Source organism: Grammomys surdaster, unplaced genomic scaffold (genome assembly GCF_004785775.1).
Source record: "Grammomys surdaster isolate TR1022 unplaced genomic scaffold, NIH_TR_1.0 126163, whole genome shotgun sequence".
Taxonomy (NCBI): domain Eukaryota; kingdom Metazoa; phylum Chordata; class Mammalia; order Rodentia; family Muridae; genus Grammomys; species Grammomys surdaster.
This window is the reverse complement of record NW_021620970.1, coordinates 8211796-8227244: the sequence shown is the minus strand read 5'-3', so window position 1 is coordinate 8227244 and position 15449 is coordinate 8211796. Positions and strand designations below refer to the sequence as shown.

At 38.7% G+C, this 15449-nt stretch overlaps 1 protein-coding gene across 1 annotated transcript in view; it reads right to left on the bottom strand.

The window, feature by feature from the left end:
• Window positions 1–15449, bottom strand: part of Akap6 (A-kinase anchoring protein 6) — a 414932-nt gene that overhangs the window by 106516 nt on the left and 292967 nt on the right. Inside the window, exon 9 of the mRNA XM_028757469.1 lies at window positions 6199–6319. Within this exon, the coding sequence (XP_028613302.1) occupies window positions 6199–6319 (121 nt within the window). The remainder of the gene's footprint in view (window positions 1–6198; window positions 6320–15449) is intronic.

The following is a 15449-nucleotide window of genomic DNA, read 5'->3' as shown; positions in this document are numbered from 1 at the left end:
GCTAGCCAATTAATCAACTAGAAATGAGGTAAAATGAAAATTATGAAGTGTGTGTGTGTGTGTGCCTGCTCCCTGTGGTCATTCTCCCCTGTTTGGATGACTACTGATTTGTTTCATTTGGTACAATCAATATTGAAACATAAAATTTGGTACTGAAATCCAAATGCGATGCCCAATTATCAGAATTCAAATTTCAATTCACATTTCTATTTTATAAACCAACCTACAAAAAAATATACATAGTGGCTATTTTTAAATCCTAAACCCAGTCGACACAGCCTGAACCATGAAAAAGATATGGAATCCAGTTTTAGGACCTCAGGTTTAGCCACAAGAGTATCAAGAAACATCTGAAATTATTTACAACAGCTCCATCCAGACCAAAATGAAAGGAATCTATTCCAGAGAGCTGATATGCGTGAGTTTATAAAATATAGGCATAGCGTGATTAATCTGTTTTCTATGATCAGCTCATAGCAATGACAACATCACTTTGGCATCAGCTGTCGTAAGATAACAAGCGAACTGTGTCCCATTTATCTTCTTTTACTCTGTATTTCTTATTCCTTGGAATATATAATCATACTTCACACGCATTTAAAGTTGCAAAGCCTTTTAAGCACATACCTGAATTCTCTACAGTAATGTTTCCCTGAACTCCGAATATACCCTTTGCCCTAATCATTACTTCCAAGTCAGCTCTTTCATAGTTATGTCTCGAATGCTGTTTGGGTTTTTCCTTAGCATTTTCATCCATGCTTATTGTCTATTGCTTGAATTCATCCCTGTTGCCTCTGTTTGCTTGGTTAACTTTCAACAACAGGAGTCTCTTGGCGACTAAGTCACTGAACTGCAAATTAGTTCAGATGCTACAAATACTATGTTTGCAATTTTACTTGTAAAAAAAAAAAGGCACTTAATAAATATTTGTAAGAGATGACATATTTGTGTCCAATGACCTTAGCTTCTTCAAAGGCATTATTATGGCTTTTTCATACAAAATACGTATTGTGTAAGTGAACATATTTCCTTGTTTGCCTTTGCTACCAGGAAACTCAAACTTCTACTTTGTAGCTGTGAGAGATGTTACAGGCTATGCAGCTCTGGGAGCCATACCAGCTCTTCTCATTGAGGCAGCCACTAGTCTGTGCATATTTTCCCCAGTTCTGGTTTGAATTTTTACTTTAAAACGTTCTTTGAAATGAAGACTTGCTATGCCGCCCAGTCTGAATAATAAACTTGAAGTGATTCTTCACTCATCGCACCCTGTGTAGCTGCTACTGCATCGGGCATATTTTTAAATATTTTGAGTATTTTAATGAAGATTCGTAACAATCGGAAATTCATAAACATAAAAATTAATCAATACATTCAGTAACTATTAGGCAAAATGAATAGGGTTTTTTTGGTTTTTTGGTTTTGTTTTTTTAACAAATGACATTTAGATCAGACACTAATAGAAAAAGATAAAGAAAACTTGTGTCGTTTCCATAAAATGTGCAACTATATAGTAAATATATAAATAATAAATAAAACAACAAAATTTAAAAATTAAATAAAAAAATCACTGTAAATTTCCCGGTATTAAAGTCTTGGTGGGTATCTATTTGAGATTGTTTTCAAGCTGGGAGAGTTACTTTTAGCCCCTTGGAAATCATATGATCTAATATTGCTGTGGAACAGCTAAGGGACTCACTCAAGACACACACCCATTGATGTCATCTGAAAGTAACTATTGTTCGATTGTAACAATAATCACCAGACTCCAACCTCTGAACCTGAGTCCTGAGATTAACACTTCCTTTGGTTAATACATCAACAGAGGATTACAATGAGCTCTGTAGTCTGTGCTTGGTAGGTAGTGTAAAACTGGCGGTGGTCAGGTGGTCCAGGAAGGGTGCACCTTTAAAGCATTCGGAAGTCAGCGGTGACTGCTGGGTGCAGCAGCAGAGCTCAGCTCTCCCAGCCATGACAGATTCCCAGATCACTCGGTCTATAAAATGTGTAGTGAGGGAGGAGGTGACAGAGCTTCCTCGAGCCCAAGAATAATGTCACCTTTGATCTGCAGAAATGAAAAAAAAATGGAGCTTTTCCTTTGCAAGTGGGTTTTTAAATATTTCTCCATTAATAGTTAATGCACAAGCAGACCAGCAGAATGACAGCTCCCCGTATTATGAATTCTGGCTCCGTAACTCTAGCCCAAATAGGAGCTGAACTTTCGAAATCACGGTGGTTACTTTTGACAAATTAAATTGTCCTACTTAGGAAAGTAGAAAGAACAGAGAGAAAGAACCTGAGAGGGTGGGAGCAATTTCTCCTTGGAGGCGATTCTCAGATTGAGGAAGAAAAAACAAGAAGGGCTGATGTTTGTATTTTCTTGGCTGAAGACACTGCCAGCGTTTATTAGAAAATAGACACAGAGGACTCCTATTCGGAGGTGGGGCAAGAAAGAGAAGGGGGCGGGGAGGAAATGCTGGTGGTACATCTTACCATCTCAAAACGGGAAAGAAGATGTAATCCAGTGGATAGTTAATTTTTAGTAAGAATTGAGTTGTTCTCAAAATGATGTAGTGTAAAATTAATTAGCAAGAGAGGATCTTAAATGTCTAACAATCTGAAAACAGGAAATGGCTTAAACAGAAAACGTGCTTTATATTTCATGGCTGTAAATGCTGTCATCTCATGTCAATGTATGCTTTGCCTATCCTAGCCCCTTCTGTCCCTGTATATGTTCCTTTGTGTTTGGCTGGCTTGGGATAAACAGCCTTGAACAAGAAGCATCCCACTTGGGAGGTGTGCTGAATGATACAGCCACATCTGGAGGTTGAGGGTAGCTGACTTTCTAGCAGAAACCAGAGTATAAAAGCAGATGGGAAAGCAGCAGCTCCCATGGAGAGTGCTAAGTAAGCTTTGCTTTCTGAGTGCTGGAAAGGCTAGGTTCTCTCTAACCTGACGTTCCCAAGTGTGGATGCTGGGGCTCACCTTGGACTACACCAATTCGTAAATCTGGACACGGCCATCTGTGCCAGGGATGGAGCTGGGTGATGGAATACATAGCCACCCAGGGACCAAAGAACAAAGGCTTCAGATGCAACGGAGGCAGGATCAACAGCTGCCTTCACCTCTGCTTGCTTTAGTCGTTAAGTTACCTTCACTCAACTCAAGAGCTACTTTAGAAATTCCACTGTTATCCTTTCAGTTATGTCACACAGGACGAGCTTCAACTCCACTCTTCATAGTTGCTTGGGGTTTGAACCCAAGACCTCACACAGGCCATCAAGTGTGTTCCCATAAAGTTACTCTAGCTGGGATTACACACTTGCACTAGGTACACACTATTATGCTTGGCGTGTGTGTGTGTGTGTGTGTGTGTGTGTGTGTGTGTGTGTGTATCATAAGTATAAGGCATTTCTCTTGATGTTAACCCCCCCTATTTTTTTAAGACAGGATTTGTTTGTGTAGCCCTGGCTGTCCTAACACTTTCTCTGTAGACCAAACTGGCGCTCAAACTCACAGAAATCCATCTGCCTCTGCCTTCCAAGTACTGGGATTAAAGGTGTGCACCACTATTGCTTGGCTAGATGTTAACACGTTCAATAAATGTAAAAGCCAGCAAGATAGCTCAGCAGAGATACTTAGTGTCAAGCTTGAGTTCATGAGTTTGGTTCCTGGCTTTCCATTAGTGTAAGGTGAGAACTAAATTCTCATAAGTTGGCCTTTGACCTCCATGTGTTCAAAGCAGAACACACACACACACACACACACACAATGTAAAAGATGTCAAAAGAAATGAAGACAGGTTATATATTATAGGTTAGAAATCCTCTGAAGTGGGTTCAGATCATCTTACAGCTCAGGAGTAAGAATAGTAAACATTCTCTGCTGGAACACATAGTCCCCAAAACTCAAAACACCAATGGTGCTTTTAATAAAAAGTTTGATAAAGCACTGTTTGGCAGGGCTGGTGGAAGCCAATATGAAGATTAAAATGCTCAGGGTGGTCTGGTAGCCTTTTAAAGTTAAGAAGACCTGGGGAGCAATTAAAGGGCTCCAATCTGCCAAGAGTCTCTTTGAGCAATAAGCTACAGCTTCCTCTCTAATAAGTCACCAGTAAAGTGGTTTCCCCAAAAAGCAGATCTGAACATAGGAATCGGGTACTGACAATGTTGCCTTGACCGAGGAAGCCCCGGAATTCTTGAGCAAGACATCAAACCAATTCTCCTCAGTCAGTTTTTTTCCCCTAATCTAAAAGCCACATTTCTACAGAATCTCTAACTACACATCCCCAGGACTGCTTTGGAAGTTTCTAGATATCAGCAACTCTCTGGGGCTCACGTCAAGATACTTGCAGACCTGTAGCATTTCCCCTTGGTTTCTTGATTATATTTTCTTTACGAAACCAAATGTAAAGAGAATATCTGTCTATGTTGAACACCTAAAAGCAGAGGCGGAGTGACGGGTTGAGTCACTGAGGAAAGCACATAGAATGGAAAATGTTTGGAGAAGTATTTTAACCCAGACGTCCTGAGTGGGTGGAATAATCACCCTCAGTGCTCACCAGGACAGGAATTCTCAGGCAAACCACTTACAAGGAAACCACAAGAAAAAAGACAACTGCTTTTTTCATTCAATGATTTCCTATTAATTGTGATGTAAATTATATGGCTGTGATTTTGACAAAGAACAGCACTGTTTCAGAAAAATAGTGGCTTATAGGCAAAATAAAAAATGCTTCAAGAAGAAAAGAAATGTTATTTGCAACGTGACTCCAATAAGCTCTGAGATGATGCTTTAGAAATAAAATATTTTTCTAGCACTGAATTAATATAGGTTTCTAAGCATTTTTTTCATATGTAATTTCCGGTCCTGACAAGAGATGTGAAATAGCCAGACTTTAGTTACATGAGTTGGGAAGTGTTGTTCAACAATGTTGTGTTGGAAAACATTTTGGGTAGTGTGGACAGCTATCCATACAGGAAACAGAAAACTCACTGGAAGACATCAATGCTGTACAAAATTCTACAGAGAATAAAATGTCCCCAGTTACTTAGTCCATAGGGAACCTGTATCTTTTCTTAACTAAGATGATTCTCAAGGGACAATCATTAATGTCAATCAGACTCTGTTAAAGTATATGTCTCTTTCATGAGAAGAGACAAAATTTAAAATACTTTATTAAAGAAAGGTTACCTAAAATGGTAAAATTGAAGAAGATAACTTTTATTTGACCTTGAATATACTTCTCATTCTATAAGAATTTTTAAAAAGCTAGAGGGTAGTTGTTTCTTGTCATTATACTGTTGCTGATTCTGTGGTTAGTTATTAATTTTATTTTTTATGATTCACAATCTGCTCTTTGAAATATGCCATATGCTCAAAGCAATTCAAGGATGACAACTGTCAGAATTACTCCAATAAAAATTGCTTAAATGAGGAAGATTTACTGCAGTCTGATATTTCAGTAGAATGTCCCTTTTCCTTCCCCCACAGCCTTTTCAGGGACTGTGAAGCTTACAGCCATTTTCCCTCAGTAAAAATCGCATGATTGTTTTATAAGGACTTCTAAGGCTATTTAAGTAGAATTGGTAAAACACTCTAGGTTAAGGGGGATCTAGCAGACATGGAAGCAATATAGACAGTTATCAGATGGATTATCTGAAATCAATGTGAATTCCAAGCAAGAATTCTTAAACCACCTGAAAATGCACAAATTTAATGAGAGAGCCTGCTGTATGCATCACACACATACCTTAAATTGTATGAGCCCTGTACTTTGGTAATAACAAGTCAAAATGAAGGCAAATTTCTTTCTTCTCTGAGAAGATCTGAGGGATAGACAGAATCTACCTGAGTGCTCCAATCAAAATAGATCCTGTTAAATGTTACCAGCCTGTCTATCCTTCGCTTTCAGTCTTTTTATTAATGCAATTTCATTTATTGCTATTGGTCTTGAAGATAAAGCTTTGTCCTTCTTTAGAATTACAGCAAACAGGATGTGATAAAGGGAACTTTCTTGGAATTATGATGTCGGTGCAGCCTGTCAGCACACTAGGGAGGGAAATGAGTTTGAGGACAGGGGAGGGAATTCTAATAGACACCATGATACATACAATGAACACAAAGATATCCTGAGAGAGACACTTGTCAGGCTAATCAGATCTTCCACAGCAAAGTAAAAGCAGGAAGGGTAGCTCTAACCTTGTAAAGATGCTGCTGTTGCTCCTCTGACATCATCAGGTCGTGGCTGTCCATCACAAGGGACTCCATGTCAATCAGCCAATCCCAGAGCTCCTGATATTCTGAATCAAAGTCCAGAAGCCTGAAGATAAGGCACAAAAATGTATTATGCATAAATACAGTGTAGTTGTTAAAATCTCATATTAGAATAATATATTCTTGAGAACCCAGGATGTTCCTAGGTGAATACCTGTAAAAGGAGAAGGAAAATCCTCTCTGTGGTTTCACAGAGGACAAAGCAGGGATGCAGGGCTGTGAGTGAGCCACTTCCTAGGTTTTGAAAGCACAACTTGTAATTCCTGTACTCTCTCCTGAGTCACATCATGGTGATTACCATCTACTACCCCTTTCTAAACAAAGAAACCATGACTCTGTCCTTGAAAAGAAGTACATCATCCCTTCACAGACTGAGAAGTGGAGGGCTAGCAATTTGCCAAAGTTTCTATAGTCCCAGAGTTGGGGTAAAGACAGCACTTTCAAAACCCAAATTGCTTTCCTATTTAAATTTCCTACATGTGGTACTTCAGTGTTTATTACTAAATTATTTTCAAGATTTTCAACAATGATAACATATGCTAACAAGTCCAAAACATTATTTTCGAGGGAAAACGACTCAATCATTCACCTGTCCCTCTGCTGTCTACCTGCCTATCTCTGCAAACATACGTCCTACATTTATTGTCATGGATGAGTAGCTATCGTTTCAACTTAACACCCAGAGATAGGCTTGAGTGACTCTGGTAAGCCAGTGAGAACCAGTGGCAGATCCAGTATTAGACAGGTGTTCCCCACAGACATGCAGGAAACAAAGGTAAGGACAGGAAGTCAAAAGAATGAATCTTTGAATAGCCGGCGATCATTAAAATTCAAAGAAAGAACACTATGGTTTTCAACAAAATAAATCATTAGAATAAGAAGCTTAAAAGGATTAATGTGATTCTCTATTGAAAGCCTGGTGAATAAGTAAAGCCCGGATTCTTTTAAAACACTGTGATCAGAAAATGAAAGTACAGGATGAAAACTATGACTTTGTCCTCCTACCTCCAAACCACCCCTAAGAGAAATGCTACAGTTCTGTCAAACTCACTGAGCGCAGAGTCTCTGTTAGTGCTAGTAGACTAGAGTGGCCCCAGCTGTGAGTGTGGACTAGTCAATGGGGTGTTTCATTACCACTGTGTTCTTGTCTCTCTGTGTCAGATTGCCTTTCAAGAAAAATGAATACTACATACTTTATCTTAGTAAATATGACAAACAAGTTTAAGGTGGATCTAGGAGTGGGAAAACTGGATCTGGAGCTGTCTATTTTGCTTTAATTGTTTTAGCATATTTATAAAGATTCTTGATTGTGGAACTGATTAGTATGTGTTCACTAGATGCCAGAGGCATGGCTAGCTGAGGCACACACTAACTTCAGCAGGTCTCTGGTGGTCTGGGACCATGTTTTCAAACTCAATGAAGATACGGACACAGTTGAAGATTCTAGGAAAATGAAGATACTAATTCATACTTGGGGAGCAGGATGCAATTCTGCATTTCTATCAAGTGTTGTTGATGCTTGGATCACACTCTGAGTAGGAAGGTATTTCCAGTATACTTGTGAAATCTGAATTAATATGCCTATTCAAATACTCAACAACAAATCAACTATCATAGACTGAGAAATAAGTCATCGGGATTTCAAAGTTAAGTCTGCGAGTAATAAAGAATAACTACTAAGTCGATGGCCACTTAGAAATGTATCCGAAATTATTACCATTTCCTTCCCCTTCTACCTTCTAATATTTTACCAATAAAATCAAGTAAAGGTAAAATATCACCCACAAAATCTGGAGAGAAAGATCCAGAGAAATATTATAAGCAAGCAGAGCAGGAAGTGAACGGTCAGCCCTTCATCTAAGTGGGCTTTGAGAACATGAACCAAGGAAAGATAGAAGGGGTGGATACTCTGATGTATTTTTCCCTTCTCTTTTGGCCAACTTGAAAGCAGGCTTGTGAGGCAGGGTGAAGGGGAAGCAGAAAGCACAGAATCCTCAGCTCCATCTCTTGCTAGGAAGGAGATTGTCTTAAAGTTGTGCCTGCAATAAGCAGGAGTGGGCAGATGGAAGATGGTTAGGGCTCCCTTTGACCTCCTGTTACCTAATCTCCTCCAAGAGAAGACTCCAAGATTTCTGAAAGTTAATGGCTAAACTGGGCAGAGGCGTTTCCATGGCGACAAAGGCACGGTAAACCTAAGGACTGGGAGGTGCGGATCCAAAACGTGATGCAAGGCTTCTTAGAAAACTGGTAGGATCCACGAGGGTGGAGATGGGGCTTAGTCAGCAAGAATTCCTCTATGGCCTAACCAAGCCAAGATGAAACAAAAAGTAAAACAGCCACAGCAGTCCACAGGGAGCAGCTTGCCTGAGAATCCAGCTAGCCTGTGCCCAAAGCCTGTGTTTAGCCACTGCATTCAAGAATCACAAGGTCATGTAAACCTTCATTTGCTCAGCTGTCATTTTAGAGAAAAGGATGGAAGAGAACAGGAGATCTGAAGACCTGAGCATCCACTAAGACATTACTCCCTAAGGAGAATGAATTAATTAAGGAGGCTATCATATATTTAAAAGCTTCAATGCTGACCTTAAAATTCCATTCTTTTCTTGCTCTCCCAGCTGTTCTAGTTTGGTTTTGGTTTCTGTGATAAACACAATGACCAAAAGCAACTTTGCCAGGGTGCAGGGTGTTTATTTCAGCTTACAAATTACAGTCCATCATGAAGGGAAGTCAGGACAGGAGCTCAAGACAGAAACCTCAGAGCAAGGACTGAAGCAGAAGCCAGGGTGGAGTTTTCTTAACCTTAGCCATTTGGGTTGAGATAAAATCAAATCTCATAGTAATTTTAATTTGTACTTTGCAGGGAGTTACTGAGTTCCCCTCCCCCCTTCAATGTATTTTAAGGACGCATTTGTTCATTTAAACCATTGTGTGTAGTTAATATTCAATTGATTAGACACCTTATTCCTTTCATACATTTTTCTACACAAAAGTTAAAGAAAATTTATGAATGAGAGAATTACTAATGAATATGACTTGAAATAAATATAAAATATATGCAAGATCATAAAAGGCTTTGAAACAGGGGAAGTTATCCACTGGCTTTTACTAGGCTTGCCAAACTCTTTCTTCTTAATCTCCCTACTAAGGGCCTTAGAACAAGCTCTCTTTTGCTATTAAAGACAGCTTCGAGTTGGCAGTCCACACCTGAGCATGAGGGACAAGCCTTACAAAGATACTCTGTATATCTTCAAGACAGGCTTTTCTTTGCAGCTAAGGATATTTAGGTTTGATGTTGCATTTGTCAAATCTATTTCACAAGTAATTTTGTAAATGTCTTAGTAAGGCATTTTGGTTCTTTGGTGTAGAGTTAGCACCAATGTTTCAGAAAAAATATCACGAAGTCCTAATACAGAAAATGAGAAAGCTTTATTAAAAGGCATGTATGCCTGATAATACTGGCCATATATTAATTTGTAAACTTATGGGAAAACCTTAGATTTTTTTTTTCCAAATTTAGTGAAATCAAATAAATAATTTTGTAGCAAATCAGACATTGCTGAATTTCTTTGTTGATTCTTAGGAAACCTCCAGCAAGGTCTATAATTTTATGTGCACACTATCACAAGAAGTCTTGTAGGCATGGGAGTCATTAAAACTTTCTTATCTTTACATTATTTTCAAAGATATGTGTTTTTCAACAGCTCTGATTAATTTTAAGAGGTAATATATTCGAAGTAGCGTGCCGGCTACAGTGTGGTGTATGGAAAGGTCTCATTTCGTGACTTCCTCCCAGTGGCACCACAGACCCAGTTAGCAGCTCTTTATCCCCTTGAAGCACAAGCCAGTTGGATCAGCTGAATTCACAACTAGGTTCTTTTGTTGACTTTCTAGCAAAATCACGCAGGTTTCTCCTTTTAAAGAGGACGAGGTAACTAATGGTATCATTAAGTGGCAGGAAGTTTTATAAGGAATTACATTCCTGTGAGTACATGAATACTCTTTTAGAGAGAATTTTGTCACAAAATTTTATTGGTAATTATCGAGGTTATTATATCAACCTAGTAGTCATCTCCTTGATTAGATACAGCATGATGGGTGCAATGCGCATGTCTGTGAGGGTGCGCATGCGTGTGAGGACAACTGCGTGGGTGCAAGTGCGCAGTCCCACACAGGCAGTATTCCACAGGAGTCTTTTTTTTTTCCCTTCTTACTATTTTGATTTTTGATTTCGGAAAATAGTTATTTTTCATTAAAGATATCTATTGATGCTGAAATGAAATACACAGTTTTAATTTAACAACTGACAGATGCATTTTAATGTCTCTCCTTTTGTTTATAAAGTGGTCAATATGAATATACAAAACTCACAAGAGCAAATGCTCTTTTAGAATCTCTTTTACATTTTGAATTATTTATTTTAATTTTAAGACTATAATATAATCACATTTCCCCTTCTTTCTCCTTCTTCTAAACCCTCATTGAACTGGGATTCACTAAGTCAGTTAGGCTGTCTGGCCAGTAAGTCCCAAGAGGCCTCCCATGTCTGCCTCCCTGGTGCTAGGGTTATAAGCAAACTAACCCACACTGCCTTTATATACATGGTATCTGGGGACTGAATCAGGCTGCTCATTCTTAGGCAGGTATGAACTCTTCCCCTCTTCCCCTAGCTCACCTCCTAGTTTCTAAACAATTTTAAAACATATCTGCCTTCTATCCTAAGACTATGTTCCATGCTCTGTAAAAATGTTACAAAACATTGATATTCACATGCGATATATGAAAGTACAACAAAGTGACCATATCACTTCAGTATTCCTTGATATACTCTTTCTTTAAACTGTCATATACCTATATTAAATTGGCTCACAATAAAAAAGAAAATAGTTGTGTTTGTTTTGCAGTGCTAGGATGTGTGGTCACATAGACTAAGCAAAGGTTCCTCCACTGTCTCATCCCTGGGCCTGAAGGGTTGGACATTCTGTTCTAAATATTATATTTCCATTTTAAGAGGTTTAAATGTTTAATCATGGGAATAAACAGTCTTGTAACAAGTCAGTTTTTGTTAGACAAATGTAGAATCAAGAATGTGTTTAGTTGATCGTTACGATGGTCTGACTAAGAATGATCCCCACAGGCTCATATATTTGAATGCTTAGTCGTCAGGGAGTGACACAATTTGAGAAGGATTAGAAAGTGTGACCATGTTGGAAGAAGAGTGTCACTGGGAGTTTGAGGTTTCAAAAGTCCATGCCAAGTTCAGGCAAGCTTCCTCTCTCTTTCTGCCTGAAGATCAGGCTGAATCTCTCAATTATTTCTCTAGCACCATGCTTTGCCATGCCTGCTCCCTGGTTCACATCATGACGACAATGGACTAAACCTCTGAAAATGTAAGCCAGCCCCAAATAAACACTTTCTTTTATATGAGTTGCCTTGGTCATAGTGTCTTTTCACAGCACTAGAACAGTGACTAGGACAGTTGGACAACCTAATACAAACAGATAAACAGAGAAAAGAGGCATGACCTTGAGAAATGTACAAATAATGTTTTTTCAGTGTTTATTCCTGTTTGGGTTTAATAACTACAGCTGATTGCCAAAATGATATTTGAGTGTCTTGTTCACCCATGTTACTGTTAAAAAAGATTCCAAGACTTTTTATCCAAAAAAAAGAAAGAAAGTAAGAAAGAAAGGGAAAAAGAAAAGAAAAAAGATAGATAGACAGACTATCAAATTGGTTTGGTGGATTTGGCACAGCCCTTGTAGATAGAATGGCAATATATATTTGTAGGGCTAGCATAGTTTCAGAAATACTGTTTTCTTGAACTCCTGATGGGAATTCTGTTTGACTGGCTAAGTGTTTAATACACAAATGCATTCAGCCTTTGGTATTTAAAGTGGGCATCATTAACTCAACATTTCAACTTAAACTTTGCTTTAACGATACAGTGTCACCCAAGTGAAATCAAAGGGAGGTGTGTGTGAATATATGAGGCCTTAACTTGGCCCACTGAGGAATTTTGATTAAAACAGACAACCAAATTAAGAAATCATCCTATTAGAGCGATTATAGGTTGAAGAGAAGATAATACTAAAATATCTGTTGCTTTTCTACCTTAAGCTGAGTATTAGATGTTCACATATATGTATTTTATATGTATACACACATATCGTTTTTATATTTTATGGTTAATTTGCACTAACAAATGTCTAAGAATCACCCACCTGCCTATACTAAAAGTTTTATTAAATGACCCAAGTTTCGAAACATTTTCAGCATATTGACTCTTTCCCCAGATAGTCACTAACATTTATTGTTCACATTATTTGAGCAGAGAAGTTTGCCCCTGGTTCTTAAAAGAGACGTAAAAGGAAGTGGTAAGAAAATGTTACAAAAATATAATATAAGTGATTTACTGAAGGAAAATACTAATAATATCTCAGAATCTCCCATGAGTCTCTGTTCCGTACAGAATAAGGAGCACGGAGATGGGCTATAACAGTGCTGGCTAGCCCAATCATAGTATCATTACAGACCAAATTTAGCTTTCCAGGTGTGGAACCTGATAGGCTCAGTTTCATATAGAATCCCTTTCCACTCTAGAAATATTAAAGTGTGGACAATAATTTACTATTTTGAATGAAAATTCCTGAGCAACGTCCTCAGGAGACAAGCAGCCTGATTTTGCCATTGATAAATAAAAAAAGAATATGGAGGTTTTTCCAGCAGCACATATATATATGTGTGTGTGTGTGTGTGTGTGTGTGTGTGTGTGTGTGTGTGTGTATGTGTACATATATATGTATATGCTTAAATATATAACCAAATATACATATGTATATGTATACATGAAAATATCTAAGAAAAGTAAAATCAAGTCTAGAAACTTGTTTATAATGGGTCTTCCTTCCTCATAGACCACCTGCTCACAAGCATCTATCAGTGAAATAACAGATATAATCCATAGATTTAGAAATGCCCACATATATTCCTCTGAGTGTTCTTTCTGTCCTTTTCAGGATTCTGTAGGGCTGAGAGGAAGTCAAACTCTTGATCAAATTTTCAGATAAGTCAACAAACTGAAAAACTTCCTGAAGAATTTTAGAGAAATTTGGGAGAACGACAGAAGAACCTATATTTCTTAAGGCAAACCAAGAGACACCAGACTGATTTTTGTTGTTGTTGTGTTGTTTTGTTTTAGAAATGTGCATTGATGGGGCTCAGAATCCAGGCCAGCTGTATGTATGCTGGTTGTGGCTTTAGGAGCTCACCTCTTAGTAAAAGTGTCCACCCTACTTTAGGTATCACTAGTTATCAAATGTTAAATAGGAAATACTTACCTTTGAGTCATGAGATGAGATAAACAACCTGTTGCCAGGTCCTGATAGCGAATGCTCATTTAAGAGGACTTTGTCCCTATGGAGGCTGACCCTGTTCAAAGAGTGCTGTACTCAGGGTCTTAGTCACTTATACCACCACTCTTCTATCCTTAGGCATTATTGCACAGTTTACATCCTAAAACTGCTCTAAGATTTAGTTCTCTTTAGAGATGTAACACAGAGGCCTTGCTTTCACTTAAGGAGCAATAGGTGCTCTCAATGATAGAATAGTTCTGTAGTACGTGTAAGGACTTGGGTTTGATACCTGTGCTGTAGACAACAGAACATCCTATAGGAAAGTATGTTAGGTACTTTTTCATTGCAGTGACTTAAGAGAGGAAGGATTTATTTTCACCCAATGGTTCAGGGAATTTCACTCTGTCCTGGCAAGAGAAAGCATGGAGGAATGAGTCCATGGCAGGAGGGACACCGAATGAAATTCTTCACGTGGACACTGGTCCAGGAAGTAGGGAATCAGTACAGAACTAATGGTGGATGTGAGGCCCTTCCTCAGTGACCCGCCTCTGCTCACTAGGTCTCTAGGTCTCAAGGTTTCCTCAGCTTCCCAAAACAGTGCCACCAACTAGACACCAAATGCTCAAAAACATGTCAAAGACATTTCATATTCAAATAATGAAAAATTTATATCAAATCTTAGTAAGAGATTGCTTTAAATTGATATATATATGACCATGCATTGATAATGAAATGAAATTTTATTTTTTTCTTTGGAGGGTGGAACTCCTGGTGCCAAACCACAGCCATTAGGTACATGCTGACAAGAGTCTGGTATAGCTGTCTCCTTAGAGGTCTACAAGAGTCTGTCATTTTCAGAGGCAGATGCTCACAGCTAACCATTGAACCATTGAGTTAGAGTGAAGACTGTAGGAGCTGAAAGGGTTTGCGGCCCCATGAGGAGAGGAACAATACCAACCAACCAGAGCTCCCAGGGTCTAAACCACCAGCCTGGGAGCACTTAGGGAGGGACCCATGGCTCCAGCTGTATATGTAAGGGAGGATGGCCCTGTCAGGCATAAGTAGGAGAAGAGATCCTTGGTCTCATGAAGGCTGGATGCCCCAGTGGGTGGGAATTTGAGGGTGGGGAGGTGGGATTGGGGGGGTAAGTAGGGGCACATCCACAGAGAAGCAGGAGGAGGGGTGATAGAATAGGGGGTTCCTGGGCGGGGGAGGGGGGAGAGGAATCGGGTAAGGGGATAACATATGAAATGTAAATAAAACATCCAATAAAAATATTTCACTTCTAGTTTTTCTTATAATTATTTTATTTTTGCCTAAGTTGTTGTCATGAAGCTTTTTGTCTTATTATCAGTAATTTTATAATGTGACTCAAATCCTTTGAGGAAGAAAGTGGAAGAATGATCAAAAAACAGTAACTTTTTTTTTTTTTTTTTTTTGGTTTTTCGAGACAGGGTTTCTCTGTGTAGCCCTGGCTGTCCTGGAACTCACTCTGTAGACCAGGCTGGCCTCGAACTCAGAAATCCACCTGCCTCTGCCTCCCAAGTGCTGGGATTAAAGTCGTGTGCCACCACTGCCCGGCTAAAAAACAGTAACTTTAAAACATTCCTGTTCTGCATACTACAATGTGTTTGGATAGGTTTATCCAAGTTGTCTTCTCAAGGTCTGTTAGCATTTTGTCCTTCTTGGCACCTATCAGTATGCCTGCTCTATAGACAGAAGCAATATACACAAATCTTTATTAGTTAACTTTACTATTAACTAATAACTTTGAAGTCATACCTCCTTGCAAAATAGATTTCAAACCTTCTCTGATTTGCAGTT